Source organism: Ambystoma mexicanum, chromosome 4p, assembly GCF_040938575.1.
Source record: "Ambystoma mexicanum isolate Mex_15411 chromosome 4p, UKY_AmexF1_1, whole genome shotgun sequence".
In the NCBI taxonomy this organism is placed as follows: domain Eukaryota; kingdom Metazoa; phylum Chordata; class Amphibia; order Caudata; family Ambystomatidae; genus Ambystoma; species Ambystoma mexicanum.
In genome coordinates, this window is record NC_090927.1 from 1,059,096,408 (window position 1) to 1,059,113,158 (window position 16,751).

The 16,751-nt window shown below is 43.4% G+C and overlaps 1 protein-coding gene across 1 annotated transcript in view; it reads right to left on the reverse strand.

The window, feature by feature from the left end:
• The window catches only part of RFX6 (regulatory factor X6), a 491,384-nt gene that overhangs the window by 363,146 nt on the left and 111,487 nt on the right, over positions 1–16,751 (reverse strand). Inside the window, exons 5-6 of the mRNA XM_069605240.1 lie at positions 7,989–8,066; positions 727–754 (exon numbers count right to left, since the gene is read on the reverse strand). Coding sequence (XP_069461341.1) covers positions 727–754; positions 7,989–8,066 — 106 coding nt within the window. The remainder of the gene's footprint in view (positions 1–726; positions 755–7,988; positions 8,067–16,751) is intronic.

Here is a 16,751-nt window from a genome sequence, read left to right on the forward strand (position 1 = left end):
TAGCATCTATGGCCAACGCATTTCGGGCCAGGTGGTGCTTCATCAGGGTAGACTCTATGGCCAATGCATTGTGAACCAGATGGTTCTTCATCAGGGCAGACTCTATGGCCAATGCATTTCGGGCCAGATGGTCCTTCGTCAGGGTAGCATCTATGGCCAACGCATTTCGGGCCAGGTGGTGCTTCATCAGGGTAGACTCTATGGCCAATGCACTGTGAACCAGATGGTCCTTCATCAGGGCAGACTCTATGGCCAATGCATTGTGAATCAGATGGTCCTTCATCAGGGTAGACTCTATGGCCAATGCATTGTGAACCAGATGCTCCTTCATCAGGGCAGACTCTATGACCAATGCATTCGGGCCAGATGGTCCTTCATCAGGGCAGACTCTGTGTGGAACGTACAAAGTGAAACAGTGTCTTGTGCGACTTAGACATTCACAAAAGTGATCGGTTCATAAAACCTCGGAAAACATACAACAACTGTGCAGCTCAAACAACAGTATGGAGCTAATACACATTATGTCACAGTCTCTGTTGCTGTGCGGTATTCATTCCACAGAGTTTCTGAGACAGCCTTCTTTCCAGACATTTCCAATGCCCACATTTTATTTCTGGGATCACCCCTTAACAAATGTACATATGTCTATACTTTTGAAACAGGATAATCCATGTTTTAGGCGGCTCACTTCTAAAACCTGCAACATTATTATACAGAGATGCTCACCTCATTTTTCAACTTGCTTCCTGAGAACCTATGGGGGGAAAAGGAGAACATTTTAAATAATACATGCATTAAAATATTCTTCACAAAATAAACATGTATAAATACAGGGTGTGCCACCTGAAGAAATGACAATAAGCACAAGCATCAAACACATGTAAAGCTTTATCCAATAAGAGTTTCATGGACATTCCTTTCCTTTAACTCTACCCCCAGTCTTTCTACACAACTATTGAGGTACACACTGTCCAGCGATCTATTTTCCCCACTATGCAATGAAAACCATATGATGAGTTCCAAAATATGATCAGCTTTACTAGGACCAGCAAAGACTTCTGTTGGAGCTACAAATTCACAAATCACGTATAAATATTGCAGCAAGAAACCCTTTTTTTTTTACAGTTGAAAACTAACAGCTCCGGTGTCATGGCATTAACATTTACTCTTTTTTATGAGAATACAGGCATCCTTTCCATAGTGCTTGCCAATGTCAACTGTTTCTATTAAGTAATTCAGTTGACCAACCTTAGAAGAATAGAAGACCGAGTCACTCCTGCTGGGATGTGAAAATATGATTTGGAGCCATTACTCATATCAGCAGCAAGCTTACAACTCACTGAGTTATCTCATATTATTTGTAAAAACGTGCTGCCATTTCCTCTGTCAGCACATGGAAATAATGACTGACCTCCTCTGAAACAATGAGAATGCTCAGAATCCAATTGATAACTTTTGGTATTCATTCCAAACACACTAATTAATGAAACGTTTAGCGTGGTGCAAAGTGACTGAGCACTAAGTCCACTCTACTTAGTGCTTTTTTTTTTGTATTAGGCCCATTTAGCGCAGTGACTTTGCTCAACAAAAATACACTTTGCACCGCTCTGTGAATTAGGCCCGGTTCAACGTGTTTGTTGGCAGTGCAAAATCACTTTGCAACAGGGGCGTAGACTTTTGGTTTTCCCAGGAGAAGCAGAGGGGGGCCGACGGCTAATAAAATAGTCCGATTATAAGTATAGGAACTTTCATGAAAATAGCCTTTCCCGAGGGGGTGGTACCCGGGCCCCGTAGCACCCGTGTAATCTGCGCCCCTGCTTTGCACCGTTCTAAACGTTCCATGAATTAGGTCCTTTGACTTCAAAAGCAGACAATGAAAGAGCAGAAAGCCTTTCTCTGCATTCAAGAAACATCATTGCAATTCCCCAAGCAAGATCTCTTTTAACACACACACTCGTTATTGAAATACTGAAAGATAAACACATTGGGCCTGATTCATGGAAGTGTTTTATAATGGCGCAATCCCATAGGAAAACGTTCCATGAATCAGGCCCATTTAATGTTGTAACCTTTATTGTTTATTTACTTCACTTGCGTTTAAACTATGTTTTAATTTCACCTCAACTCCAAAACCATCACTAGTATGTGCTAACAGCTTTATAGACCTAGGGAGGTGCCATTATCGCTTCAGATAATGACCTGCCTCAAAGTTATGGCCCGAGGCGAAATAATGACCCCTCACTCCCTTTATAAAGTTATGTGATTTGCTATGTCACGGGTGTAAATGAGAATGATACATATCTGTGCAGAGCAGCAAAGTTATGTTTGCTACTTGCAAATATTAAACTTGCACCTTAATGGATAAAACGCTTCAGATGTACTGTATTTTGCTTTTAACTTGTTTGTTAACCATCGGGGAAGTAATTTTGGCTTTTCAAAATAACACTTACTTGATAAGAGTGTGTTGAGCACACATTTACAATATTATTCAAGCTATACACAAATTATTTCAGAGTAGCTGTATTTCTCTAAGGACAGTCTAGGTGCATACAGAGATATTTAGGAAAGAATGTGCAAAACCAGACGTAAGAAGAAAAATACATGAGGTCTGAAGTGTAACAACGTAAATACATTTCCAGAACATACCTCATTGCAGAATTCTTCTGTGATTGCTCTTCAAAACGCCAAAACACTAAGATAAGGTGTGACAGAATGCCATCTTGTGAGGGCGAGATATCATGAGTTGTAAGTCTGTTTCTGAAAGTGAGATCTGCTAATCAGACCCTAGTTTCACAATTCCGGACACCAAAAAGAACAAAGCTCTCATGTACCTTGCTGTGACAGTCTACGGACATCCCCAGCAGCAGCCCAGCAATGGCAACAAGGTAGGTTCAACGTTTGCATGTGCATTCTTTAACACAGCTGCTGGAACCCAAACTACCAAGAGGTGACCTTTTAGCCGTATGCACAATTTTGTACCCCAGAAGTCTGGTGGCAGATTAATATCTATGTTTAGCCCATGTCTGGTTTTGACATGGTGGCTATTGATGTTACACATATAAATATTGCCACAAGTATTTGATGTCATTTCATTGTCAGCTTGGTTGACAGTGACTCCTTCATGACAGGGCCTGGTGGGTTTCAATATCTTGTATTCTTTCATTTTGGTACCACAGTACTATTATTTGTGTTGCTTCTGTGCCAGCTAACACCCCCTGAAGAGTATCGCATCTCCTCAGTATACATTTTGAAGGAGCTATACCTCTTGGCCTTTACCTGTTTCACCGTTCTGATTGAGATCACTACTGGTTTAGTGGTAGTGGGGGTCAGAGTAGGTTCTTTAGCCACTCGTCATCCCTGTACTCCTGCAGAGAAGTAGTTATTTCATCACATAAGCCAACAATATTGTGCGGCTCATTATGAGTTGGGTGGTATTCCAGCAGTAAATCCACTGGAATACCCCCCAACAGAATTACTGTTACCGGCAGATGGCCCTGTGGAATTACCACAGGATTACAAGTGGTGGTGGCAGAGTTAATCCACAGTTTTTGAGAGTCCATTGGACTCTATGGGGCATTTTTGTCAGAATTACCACAGGTGGAATTACCACTGCAGTAATTCCACTGATTTTGCTGATTTCAGCAGAAAGTGGGAGGATTTACCCCAGCAGGAACACCCCCTTCCTGGGGAAGCTACTTAAGAAGCTGGCCTTGCCCCAACTTAACTCTCACACTGAACTTGTTGGAGGCCTCCATGACCATCAATCTGGATTCCGAGCATCCAAATGCACGGAAGCTGCGCTTCTGAACACCTGTGAAGAACTGCTTTCATCTCTCGACTCCAACTCCCCAGGTGTCCTTATCCTTCTCTATCTCGCCTCTGCATTTGACACAGTTAATCATTCCATCCTCGTACAAATGCTCCACGATAGACTTGGTATCTTGGAATGGACACTGGATTGGATGTCCTCTTTCCTCACTAACCGCTCTTCCCAAGTAATCCTAGGAACCTTTGCCTCTCCTTCTTCCATCTCGACCTTTGGTGATCCTGAGGGCTCTATACACTCTCCCTGGCTCTTTAATATCTACCTGAACTCCTTGCATGCCCCATCTCCTCTTTCTCCTCCAACTTCCAGTGTTACGTAGACGACACACAGCTCTTCTTCAGTCTCCCTACTGATCTCCTTGCACCTTCCATCCTCCCTGACTGCCTTTCTGCCCTCCATTCCTGGTGCGCCTCCCATGATATCTGCCTCAATGCCTGTAAAACTGATATCCTTCCCATTGGGGCCCCTGCTTCCTCCTTCTTCCTTTCACTCTGGCCTTCCTCCTTGCTCCCCGGCCCCCTGCGCCTTCAACTAAAGCCAGAAACCTTGGAGTCATCTTCGACTCCTCTCTTTCCTTCCTCCCTCACATTCAGGACATTGCCAAGAAGTTCACTTATCAGCTCTTCCTTCTACCTTTTCTCACTTTCCCTCAGAGGCTCAATGTGACTCAAGCCCTGGTTTTCTCTAGACCTGACTACTGAAACAGCCTAGTCCTGAATTGTCCTTCTTCCACTCTGCGACTCCTCCAACTTATCTAGAATAGGGCAGCAAGACTTACCCTTGGGTTTAAGCCCAAGGACTGCATCTCTTCTGCACTAAAAAGTCTTCACTGGCTCCTGGTAGCTTCATGGATTAAATTCAAATCCCTCTGCATCATCCACAAGGCTGTCTGGGCCCAGGGGCCACACTATCATCAACTTTATCTCACTAAATACTCTCCCTCTCGACCACTTTGCTCCTCTGGCACCAACTCTTTGTGTGTAAAAGGCTTTCCTAAATAGAGGGCAAGGGGTCGCTGACACTCTCCTCTTCAGCACCCTCCTATGGATTAACCTCCCCCTACCCATTCGCCTTGAGCAGGATCTTCTCAAATTCTAGAAGCTCCTAAAGACTTTCCTCTTTTTCTCCTCCTTCCCTCCTTCTCTCCTCTTCTAGTCCCACAGTTGCTGAATCGGTGTCCTTGGCCCTTATTTATCTTAGGGGCATTGACAACCCACACCAATTTCTCCCAGCTCCTGTTTGTTCGCAGAACTTGCATTTGCACACCTTTCGTTCTGGAAACTCGCACTTACACCTCCTGTGGCCCGCCATGTAGCACTCTGCATTTCTAGCACTTCGTCCATGGCTCACTCACGGGCTTGAACTCCCCAGCACTTACCTCCTCTTCCCACTTCCTTCTGCACGTGCATGTTCTGAATACTCACAAGGCATAATAGGTTTGTCTCCTGCCCTTTTCCCCTTCTGCTCTTAATATTGTGTGTGGTACTGCTGTAATGCATTTCCCACCCTTCCTCCCCTGTGGGCTCTTTGAAACAGTATATTCTTATTGAATAAGCACCTGAATAGCAAAAAATTAAATAAACAGAGAAATAAATGCCCAGAAAGAAACCGATGAACTTTTCAAAGTCTAAAACTTGCTCACATTGCACTCTGCGTCATGGTGCATATACCACACACAAACACACAGGACCTCTGAAATCTCATGCACAACTTTTTCATCTAAAAAATCCAAAAATCAGGCATGCAATCTCCCCACCTGGCCGGACATCACCCATACACCATCCACCAATCTGCATACCCTTCCTCGACTGCTTTAAACCAGGCACTGACTCTGAAAACCTCCCTGCTATTGGATCCAGGCCTTTTTGGATCTTCTAAGTACAAGTGCAGGCCATGAAAAAAAAGCCATGAACCGGGCTGAAAATATCCTCCATGACTACTCCAAGATCCTCAACAAATCATTCAAAGAAGGACTTCTCCCATGTATAGTTATGTTAAACGAGATAGGTGGACAAACCGCGTAACTCATCGACCCCTGGGCTACCAATACAAAAGGTCTGGTTTCGCATGAAATACAATTCCGTTATTCAATTCTCTTACTACCAGGGCCATCAGTGGACAGGGCATGGGCCAGAATCCCCCAGGAACAATAAACAAAAACAATCACAATAGGCAGCAGTCTGTAATCAAAAACAATCAATTTGGTTTTAATTAGAATATAACGGCATATATAAAAGCATGAAATACAATCTCGTCATTAAAACAATGGATCATCTTTATGGTTCGCAATAAAACACACATGTCTAAATATTGTAGGACAAATAAGATTCCCTAATCTGTACCAAGTATGTAGACGGAAGAGGGGACTCTCGAACATAAAATATGGTCAACTAGGCGGTTGAGGTTATGGCAGTCCAGTCAATATCCTTAGTGACATTCTTGTTATTAAAATCAAGGTCGTCATCGGATACAAAAACTGCTGCTACTTTCAACCTTCCCAAATACTCGTTTCGACTGAGCTAACGGGGAGTTAGTCCCATAAATGATCAACAGTCTTCAACATGTTCAAAAACTAGAAAAACAAGCATTTCAGAAAGCTGCATCAGACAGAAGTCACATGGGCCTTGAGATGAACACTAGGAAAGCCTGGTGCCCTGAGATATCCTCCTTTGCACCAGGGACACTTTCAAGTAACAGAGTGGGATGCCAATGGAATGCAGTGCCCATTTATAGAGCACCCGGTACCACCTCAGTTCTCCCATCGCTGACGATTATCTGAGGGGATAGCACGCGATGTGCCCACGCCTGGATGTTCAGATATTAGGTGGCGGGTGCAAAGCGAGTTTCAAGAAAGCCAGAGCAGGCAGCACACACCAGGAGGTAGGTGAGGAAAACCTGTCAGGTGGAGTACGGTGTGTATTTTCTGGTTTAAGCTAGTAAAGGAAAACATATATGCGCAAAAGAACTAGGCCGACCAGGTCTATGCCCACTGGTACTGTGACGCTCCGAGAAGCAGCTCTTGTTGCAGGGCACAATTAACAGAAGCAGTACACTTGCACGAGAGAATTTACAAAGAGAACACGCACAAATCATTCGGACCGTCTGATGACAACTGATAACTGCTGAACCCATATGCATGCATTAGTAATGGCCGAACCCCGAACCCTCACCCATAATGATAGGCTCACAACCTATTTCAAGTGTTGCCAATAAAAAGGCCGTACATGTCGGCGCCTCTGAAGAACCAGGCGGGAAGGGGGAAGTGCCAGCCCTCTGTGTGGCTGACTCTGACACAGCCAGACCTGCCTTTCAGAGACGCTGACTGGATATCATTCTCCCAGTAGCCTAGTCCATTGTGTGTCTTTTTCAACCACTTTACAAATCTACGAGCTCTGTGTGCACGCCATTCTTTAAACCGCAGATGATCTCGAGTGTTTGTGAAGCTGCCGTTCGAAGATACACCTGGTCGGTTGTTGTGACGGTACGACGTCCTTTCATCGCCGTTTTTTTTTTGTGGCATTTTTTGCCGTGGGTTTTTTGCCGCAAAAAAAACCATCGGGAAATATGGGGGGTGGGTAGAGGGATATAATGTTTCTGGTGGTTTGGGGTGCTAGATTCTAAATAGGTGGGAAGGAGGGTTTTTGGGGGGTAAACCCCCATAAAAAAAATGTAAAAAAATTCGATGAATTTTTGCGGCCAAAAATCTGCGGCAAAAAAATGCAGCGAAATAAAAACGGGCGATGGAATGACATGGAACCGTTGTGACCACCGCCTTTTGAAAATCATTGCATGCTTCGAATTTAACGGTTTTCTAACTCATGGAGACTTGTTGAAAATTATGCAATTTGCAAAGCAACACCAAGGTGCTTCCAAGTGTATTGATCCTGGCATGAGCCACAAGTATTGGCAATCTCTGTTATCAATACGCGAGGAGCAGTTACTTCACATTATAAATACACACAAGAGCAGCGACCCCTGATTTGGTGGCCTTCCATCGATCTGTTATGTCCTGCTCAGTGTTTGTCCACCTATTGTTCACGAGGAGCCACTATCGTGGAGTTCTACACGGGTTATTAAAAATTGATATCGGGTGCAATTATGAGAACACTTTTACAATGAAAAAGGAAATTAACAAGCACACTGTATGGGGCACTCATTGTACCTGGTCAGGCCTTTTCCAGAGTAAACAGAATGGTAATATTCGCTGCTTTCCTTAATGCCAATTCCATAATAATGGTACCTGAAGAAAGAAAGAAAGAAAGAAAGAAAGAAAGAAAGAAAGAAAGAAAGAAAGAAAGGAAAAATAATTACAAGCAAATCGTTTCAAGATGTTTAATTATTGATTTTGAATATGACAAATGTACCTCCCAGATTCACTCTGAAGGTTGTGTTGGGGACATTTAAAATGAATTTGTTCTCAATATTCAGAGGGTGTGCTTTATGTGTTTGTTTCTGCTTGCATTTGAAAAATGGAACATAGGAAAATGGGCTACATGCTTAGAATATGTGCATGAAGTGTGTGTCTGTGTGTAGATCTCTTTTAGACACACCTGAATAGTTCTTCCGAAACACCATCACACATAAACAAATTCTTTGCACCTGCGAAAGTAAAACAAACCATGCATTGACGTGGAGGGTTGGTAACTCCTGCGAAATCGATTTCCCGGGATGAGACAAATATCGTCATCGATATTCGGTATTCCAGAGAGATTTCACGGTGCCTACCTTCAGCTCAAAATGATGACCGAACCCCACAAGAGCTTAAACATGTGGCACATTTGAATCCTTGAGCATCCTGCTGATATGTTGTGTGCTAAGCAGAGCCCCAGGCTCTCTGGGAAGGTTTGGTGGGCCTTGCTCACTTTCTTTGTGGGTTGTTTTTAGCTGTTAGAGGGAAGCCTAGGCCTGACACACAAAGGGAGGGAACAATAGAGCGTGTTCTGTTGCCCGTGAAAGGAATATTTGTGTGTACATTTCACATTTCAGTTTGTGTTTTTGCCACATTCTCTGTTTCTTATTTTGGTAGGTTCCTTGAAGTCTGACTCCCTAATTGGAAACCCTTTGAGAATCTCTTGCTGAGTGCTTACTTGTTTACTCTGTTCCCCCTCCCCTTTCTTCCTGTTACCCCCTAAAAGAGAAACAAAGAAAAGATAAGCCCTTTGGGAAAACCTTTTGTCAAACCCTTTGTTATTGTTTTTAACCTCTTTCCCTTACACCATCCTAAAAGTATAAAACAACACTGTGAAACCGTTTGCACTAGCAGGCACCCCTTGTGAAAGGCTTTACCTTCCCCCACAATTTTCAAGTAACTAGGGGATCTCCTTGAGAGCATCTCATATTTGATTGAAGAGTAGAATCATCTGCAAGAGGTGGAACAGAAGGAGGCAGCGATGGAAGGTCAGCAGGAGGTGGAACTTGCATAGCCAGAAACTGAGGGACATCAGCAGGGGGGCGCACGATTAGACACATGAAGGGTCAGAAGGAAGTTAAACAGGATGGGGCAGAATTGTAGGCAGAGGCATAGACTGGGTAGGGCCTGAGCGGGCAAGTCCCACCCATAATCTGTAAATACCCACTCAGCAGGGCTGTGTGGGCATTTACAGATGTTCTGTCACTGCAGTGGGCCCAACTACATTAGCTTCAGGCCCAACTTGTTAGACACTCTTGGCTACGCCTCTGATTGGAGGGGCAGCAGGAGGGGCAAAATGAGGAGGTAGATGAGGGGAAGCAGATGGTACATGATGTGGTGGGAATAGTGGAGGCAAATGCGGGGCAGGAGGAAATGAAAGAGATACAGGTGGTGCAGGGGAAGAGGAAGAGTGCCAGGAGGAGGTGTGGCAGCTAGAGGAGGAGAAGGAGGAGGTTGACTGATCTGACGAAACTCCTGATGGTGGCTCCCATTCAGTGGAGTGGACGAAACACTATTTAGCGTGGCAATACTTCACCTTGCCTGAAGGGAAGGCACAGGCAAACGCGTGCACAGTTGTGTGCAAGCTTTACAATAGGTCAGTTTGGCGAGGCAAGAAGAATGAGCATCATGCATTGGGGAGTAAAATGTAAAAAAACATTTGGTGGTGGCATAAAGTGGTGTATTGTGGTGCTGAGACTTCTCGCTGCACCACTAACATAGTAACTCAACTATCAGGAATGTGTTGCCTCACCTGGCTCACAACACCCCGCAACCCAGAGGTGGTAGAAACTTTGGTTGTGCCATATTTGAGCACACACTGCTTGCATTCATAGGTGCCAGGTTATATGGGCGCACAGGGCACAGGTTCCACCAGAACTTCACACTTTGGGGATCAAGGGGCGAAAAGAAAGCTGTCCTCTAGCAGGGGCTCTGTGCTATGTCTGGGAGTCTGTTTTCAAGAACAGGGCCCCGCTCTATAGGAGATCACCTGGTTGGCGCCTCACACTATAAGGATGCCCCATCCCTGAAGTGATTGACCCTCCCAATACACTAAAAGGTGCACAGGAAATTCGTGGTGTCGAAATGAGGAGCATCATGATTGCAGCTCCTCTTTTAACTTGTTGATCCCGAGGTCTATGTGGACACCGGTCTACCTCATTGGCCCCAAGCTCTGACTAGGCCAGTCCTTGAGTCATGGATTCTGGTGCCTGTCTTGGTAATTACGGTCTCCTTCTTGCCTCAGCCGGCAGGGATCAATGGCCGCCCTACAACAATCCTTCACCAATACTGTTGGGATAAAAGTCTACTCCTGTAACAAAGCGTACAGAGTCCAGGTTTTGTGGACCCACAGTCTCGTCCAAGAAAAAGAATGTAAATAATGTAAAGTAGGGAGAAAATAACCAACAGGGATTTAAGTGTGTGCTGCCCCTCTGACCTTTGACAGTGTTTCCAGTCGTGTTTCAATGTAAATTAATGTTTTTCTATTTAAATATTGCTGTACCTGCATTATTTGAGGAGGGGGGCTATTCTTTGCATTTCGGTACTTAGTTTGAGCATTTTGCTTAGTTTAAATGCAGGGCTACAAGTCCCTGAATGCAAATCATTGGGCCTCATTACTGATCCGGCAGTAAGCCTGCCGGTGCTACCGGCCGGTTGCCGCCAGAAAAGTAAAATTTTACCAGCACCTGACTTCCGGGTGCCACCGGCTCATTACGAGTCCGGCGGCTGGGAAGTCAATCCCCGTTCCCAGAGAGTTCCATAGGACTCTATGGGAGTGGGGACACAGAAGCACCGGCACCGTTCATAACGGTGCCGGTGCTTCCATGACGGCTTTGCTTACTGTGACCGCTGCGCCTGGCAGGGTCAGACCTGTCAGTCACGGTAGGCAAACACATAGTTTGCCGGTTCGGAAACAAGGGTGCCGGTGAGCTTAACACCACTCTTTTTTCCAGAACAGCAAATTTATCATGAGGCCCTTTGTCTCTTAGAATGATACTAAAGCACAAATGGATTTTTTATCCTAGACTCCTGTCCTGGTTGCAAACCATTTCCCCTGCCTTGCTGTATAGAGCACACTTCATAGTTCATAATAAATACAAACATAAACCCTTAAAAAAACATTCTTGTATGCTAATACATATAGGACTCCATCCAGGATGGGGGTAAATAAAGCTAAAATCAAACTCGTTTTGCTCAAGATCTTTGCCCAAGATTTACATTTTGAACGGATGAATTATTATTTGACGTATGCACTTTTAAGTCATCTCTGTAAAGCTGAGTATTATCTTAGTCCTGCGATGCCACACATTAACACATACATGATGCACCATCTCTAGCCATTCTATAGAACATATCATTTGTGGTGCCAAGAAACACATATTTCTGCAGACTTCAGACTTGGCGATTTGTGGTCAAGCGCCTACATTGCAGACTGTGCCCAAATCCCAGCTTCAACACTTAACCAAGTGTGTGAGCCTTGGCAAATTGTTTAATCTCACCGGCCCTTATCAAACAGAAATGCGAGTCTTTAAAATGTATTCTGTTTACTCTGCGAGCAATTAAAGAAGCCACACTCATGGTTAATTCTAGTGTAGCATTGACAAAGCCAAGAATCATGGCTTCTGGACAGTGGCATTGTTTTATTAGCTGCAACATATTCACCATAAAATGTGTGTTGTTTCTAAATACGTGGGCAATATTGAGGATCTTGTTTAAGGTTGCTCAAAGGTGAAAGACTTTCAGCACATGTCAATGGATACAAACATATTGTCGGTCTATTGGCTGAAGAGAGAGTATTTGTTCTAGCTATATTTTCAACTGACAGTTAACGAATGGAACATTGATTTACAAAACAGCAGCAAACACTTTTTGCAGATGCAAAATCTTGCACAGTGTGCTTTAGAAAATTAATATATACATGATATAACAGAGACTTACCTTATATTATCTTAATGTAAGTTAATGAAATAAGCTTTATATCGCACTGATTTTATAAGGGTGTGGTGGGGTTGCTGGGCATGGTTTGTGGTATTGGGGTACATTGTGTTGTTTGGCCCATCGCACTACATTGTCTAGAAACTGCCCTGGAAAGACGGTAGGTACACAGGGATTGAGAGAGGCTGTAAAGTGCTCAATTAACACATGGAGTCTCCCAGGAACATGACGTTTTATGGACATGTGTTTTGACACAGTTGTGTTTTTGCTCACACATTGCTTGCTTTGACCGCATTGCACATGACAAACAGCTCACCCCTGTCAAAGCTAACCTTACCAAGCATTCTGCTTAAACCCATTTCCACCTGGTCGCAAAGTCCCCGAGTTCTATCCCTGCTCAGAGCCTGAAACCCACAAAGCCATCCTCCATCCTTTGGCAAGGTCAATCCCATGTCTCACTAAGGTCAGAACTAGGGAAAACGGGTATGCAGTAATAAAATTGCGGCAAAAATGTCGCTTTTACAAAAAATTGCTGCAAAAATGCTGTGGTTTTACCCAGTAAAGGTGTACCCCATTATACCATTTAAGGGGAGCAGCGGTTGCGGTGGTGTCCTCCGCTACCCTTAAATGGTATAATGGGTCTGGGCGTTGCAGGGGTGTCCCCCGCTTCCTTTACATGGATTGCAGTGGCAAAACCACAGCCTTTTTGCCGCGATTTTTTGTGTAAACGGCCATTTTTGCCGTGATTTTAACACATGGAACCGGGAAAACGTGAGTGTTCTCACTGAACTTTCCACAAGCATGCTTTGAATGTTTAGATTTTCTTAGCCTTGTTAAAGGCATACATTACGCCACTTGATATTTGTATAGCGCTTTACTGCCATTAGTATAGCTTTGAAGCGCTCTGGGGGTGAATGGCCCTTTGGCAGACCGTAGCCTGAACAGACATGAACTAAAGAGAGCATTACATTACCCGCAAAATAGCATTTGTAATTTCAACTGACTGCTCAGTTATTAGCAGAGATGACTAGTGTAGTGACATTGTAATAGCCATAGTATTGAGAGTGCGCGGGCGTGGCATGGATTGCTATATCAGTGACTATGTGACAGTTTGACTGAATTATTCATGGGACTCAGAGTAATAAAGGTGGAACGGGACTAATATGAATCAGTCCATCAAACCCAAAGGCAACTGTCTGCATTTGAGAGCTCTGCTATACTTTACATGCAAAACACAGGCACAATGATTCAAATGCAATCACATGCAAATTACGGTTGTGGTGCTGGAATTGGGGATCTGGCCACAACAGGCGTATGTTTTACTATTTCAGATCTTACTGATTGTGTTTTGAAAGACCCTACACACATGTGGACAAGTAGCATGGTCTTTCACTCCCAACCCTGTAACTGTTCTATTCACATCCTAGATTTTAAGGGTTTTCCAGCTGCTGCAAGGACTCAGATGCCCCCTCTTCCTTATCAAGCTCATTGTCATCTTTGTTCTCAGACTCACTGAATATGACAGGTGGAGAGCAGGAACACAGCTCATCCTGCTCTTATGCACTGTGTGCTGATTCTCCTGTCTCATCATTCTCCTGCTCTAGACTGTGTGCTGTTTTTCCAGGCTCCTCATTCTCCTCTACAGCGTGCGTTGTTAGGCTTGGCTCATCATGCTCCTCTGCACTGTGTACTGTGTCTCCTGGCACATCATGCTACTCCAGGATGTGTGTTGCTTGTCCCGGCTCATCAGTATAGCAATCTGCACCTCTTCTTTCATCTCCCCCACAGAGTACTTAAGCCTTTTCTCCTACTGTGCCCACAATTCTTGAGCATGTAGAAATGTCTCTTGTGAAGCAGGTGCTTCTAAATGTAACACTGATGAATTCAATTTGCCATGCGCACATGTTCCGGCTTCTTCGATGCAGTCAGCATCTGCAGTGGCTGCTGCTAAATGACCTCCAGCTTCATGCCTCTTCCTTGCACATTTGGGGATTCCAGACATTTTGGAACTCAAGATAGTTATAATATAATCTTATTCTGCTGCCCAAGAATTTTAAGAATCTTCTACTCAATCAGCATGTCTGTGGACTTGCCATAAAAAGATAGCACACTGAGTTATAGATACTGAATGTAATCTCCTCCTGGCTACAAGGATTGCTAAAATGGTTCTACGCAAGCACCACATACATGGGCTGGCTCTACAAGGATGAAACTCAATTACAGCACTGAATATAATCTCCTCCTAAACCCCAAGAATTCTAAGGATCTTCTACTCAATCAGCATGTCTGTGGACTTGCCATAAAAAGATAGCACACTGAGTTATAGATACTGAATGTAATCTCCTCCTGGCTACAAGGATTGCTAAAATGGTTCTACGCAAGCACCACATACATGGGCTGGCTCTACAAGGATGAAACTCAATTACAGCACTGAATATAATCTCCTCCTAAACCCCAAGAATTCTAAGGGCCTCATTATAAGTACGGCGGTGCAGTAAAAAAGGACAGTGGAATGGAGGTAGCTCTGTTACTGCTGCATTACTGCACCACCATATTACAACATTGGCGGTGTGGTGGGGTGGAAAATCACCCACCTTACCGCCCAAATATCGGCGGAAATTATCACCGGCGGTAATTCTGCTGAAATCCCCACAGAGTCCTACGGACTGCAGTAAATGGGGACTAACACCACCTATCACCACTTGTAATCTGGCTGTAATTCCGCTGGACCAAGTAGCGGTAACGGTAAATCCGTTTAGTGGTATTTTGACAGATTTACCACAGAGATACCACCAAACTTGTAATGAGGCCCAAATTCAAATCTTAAATCTTTTCTATGCAAGCAACAACTATGTGGACTTGAAAAAAAACAGCACACTCATATAGAGACACTAAATGTAATCTCTTCCTCTCTACAAAGATTTCAAAGACTTTTCTAATGAAGCAACAAGTAGGCGGACTGGCCGTAGAAAGACAACACACTCAATTACAGACAATCAATTCTTCTCCTCCTGCCTTCCTTCTGTGAAAACAACAGCATGTGGACTGGCCATAAAAAGAGGACCTGCTCAGTTAGAGGCACTACACGTGGGGCCTAATTCACAGAAGTGCTTCATAATGTCAAGACTCCATAATATCATGCCTGCCATTGCTTCCACACAATTCTTTTTATATAATCATTGTTTCCTTTCAGATATGTGCACTGAAGCCTCTCTCTTTTAAGACTTTACTTTAAGAAACAGGCTATTACTTTATAAAGAAGAGAAAAAAATGGAAGAACAAGTCAAGCAAGGTTCTACACAATAATGCATTTAAAAGAAGATTAATTGACATGAATTAAAGCAGTACATAAAACGAAACTATATGCAAGCTTCACGTTGACAGTGGGCCCCCTTAACATCGACAATATTCAACAAAGTGCCATATTACATGATGCTATTACCAAAAGACTATGTACTAGGCCTGTTGAGGAAAACTCTGAGAGGGATAAACAAACGGAGAAACACATATTTGTTATAATAATGCTGATCTTTGAATTGATAGTATCACATTGTTACAAACAAGTCCACAATATCTCATTAGTAGGTACGAAATATACGAAAGCATCTGACATCCAGCAAACTAAAGATACACGCTTCTCCGTTTAATACCAAAGGTAAGCAACACCAGTTCTTTCTTTTCTGGATATAATAGGCCTACTAAGAAAAATAGTAAGCAAACCATGCATCTTGCATCTTTGAGTTGTAATATCTAACAAGGCCCCGTCATTCAATTCAATGCCCTTAGCAGGGCACATAAGATTTCAACATGCAGATTCTGTAGTATCTGCTTCATTTTTCCAATTAGACATAATGATTTTAAAGGCAATTGTTAACAGTAATCTCATTATCCTCTGCCTTATTTCAGACGGGCAATTCGGGAAATCAGATGGGACACTTGATTTTCAAAATATTAAATGTAACCTTTGATACTGAACTTTAATGGATATGTGGTTTTGCACATGTACAGCACGTTCTTAGGGGGTCACTATATCATTTGTGTAGAAGCAGCACTTCTTATCACCTATTAGTTTCAGACAGTTTATACCTGTGTATACTATTTAACTCAAACCACCTGTTCCACCCTCACTAAATGACCCACAATCTTCGGTTAAATCAGTTTTAGTGAAAACGGGTCACAGTATCGGTGGTGCAGTTTACAGCCAAAGACGTTCACACCAGCTTAAATGTAACACAATAAGAACCTCTTTGTACAAACATTTGTTTTAGGGACTTGTACATATTCCCTTAGCTGAATTTCACAAACACACACACACACAGCTGATATCCCTCCAGTTCTTGTGACTGTTCATGATCGGAACCTGTATGTGGTCAGATAAACATAGCTTGCTCTGGCAAACATAGATAAATACAAACACATACACTACAATACCAACTAAAAATGTCAAAACACAAGGCAGTCTGACATTAAAAAAAAGACTAATAGTCGACACAAACATGCACTACTGAATCTACATATTTTGATACTTTCAAAAGCATGAGTGGAGTGGAGTCATAAACACCATAACATATTGTATGTGAA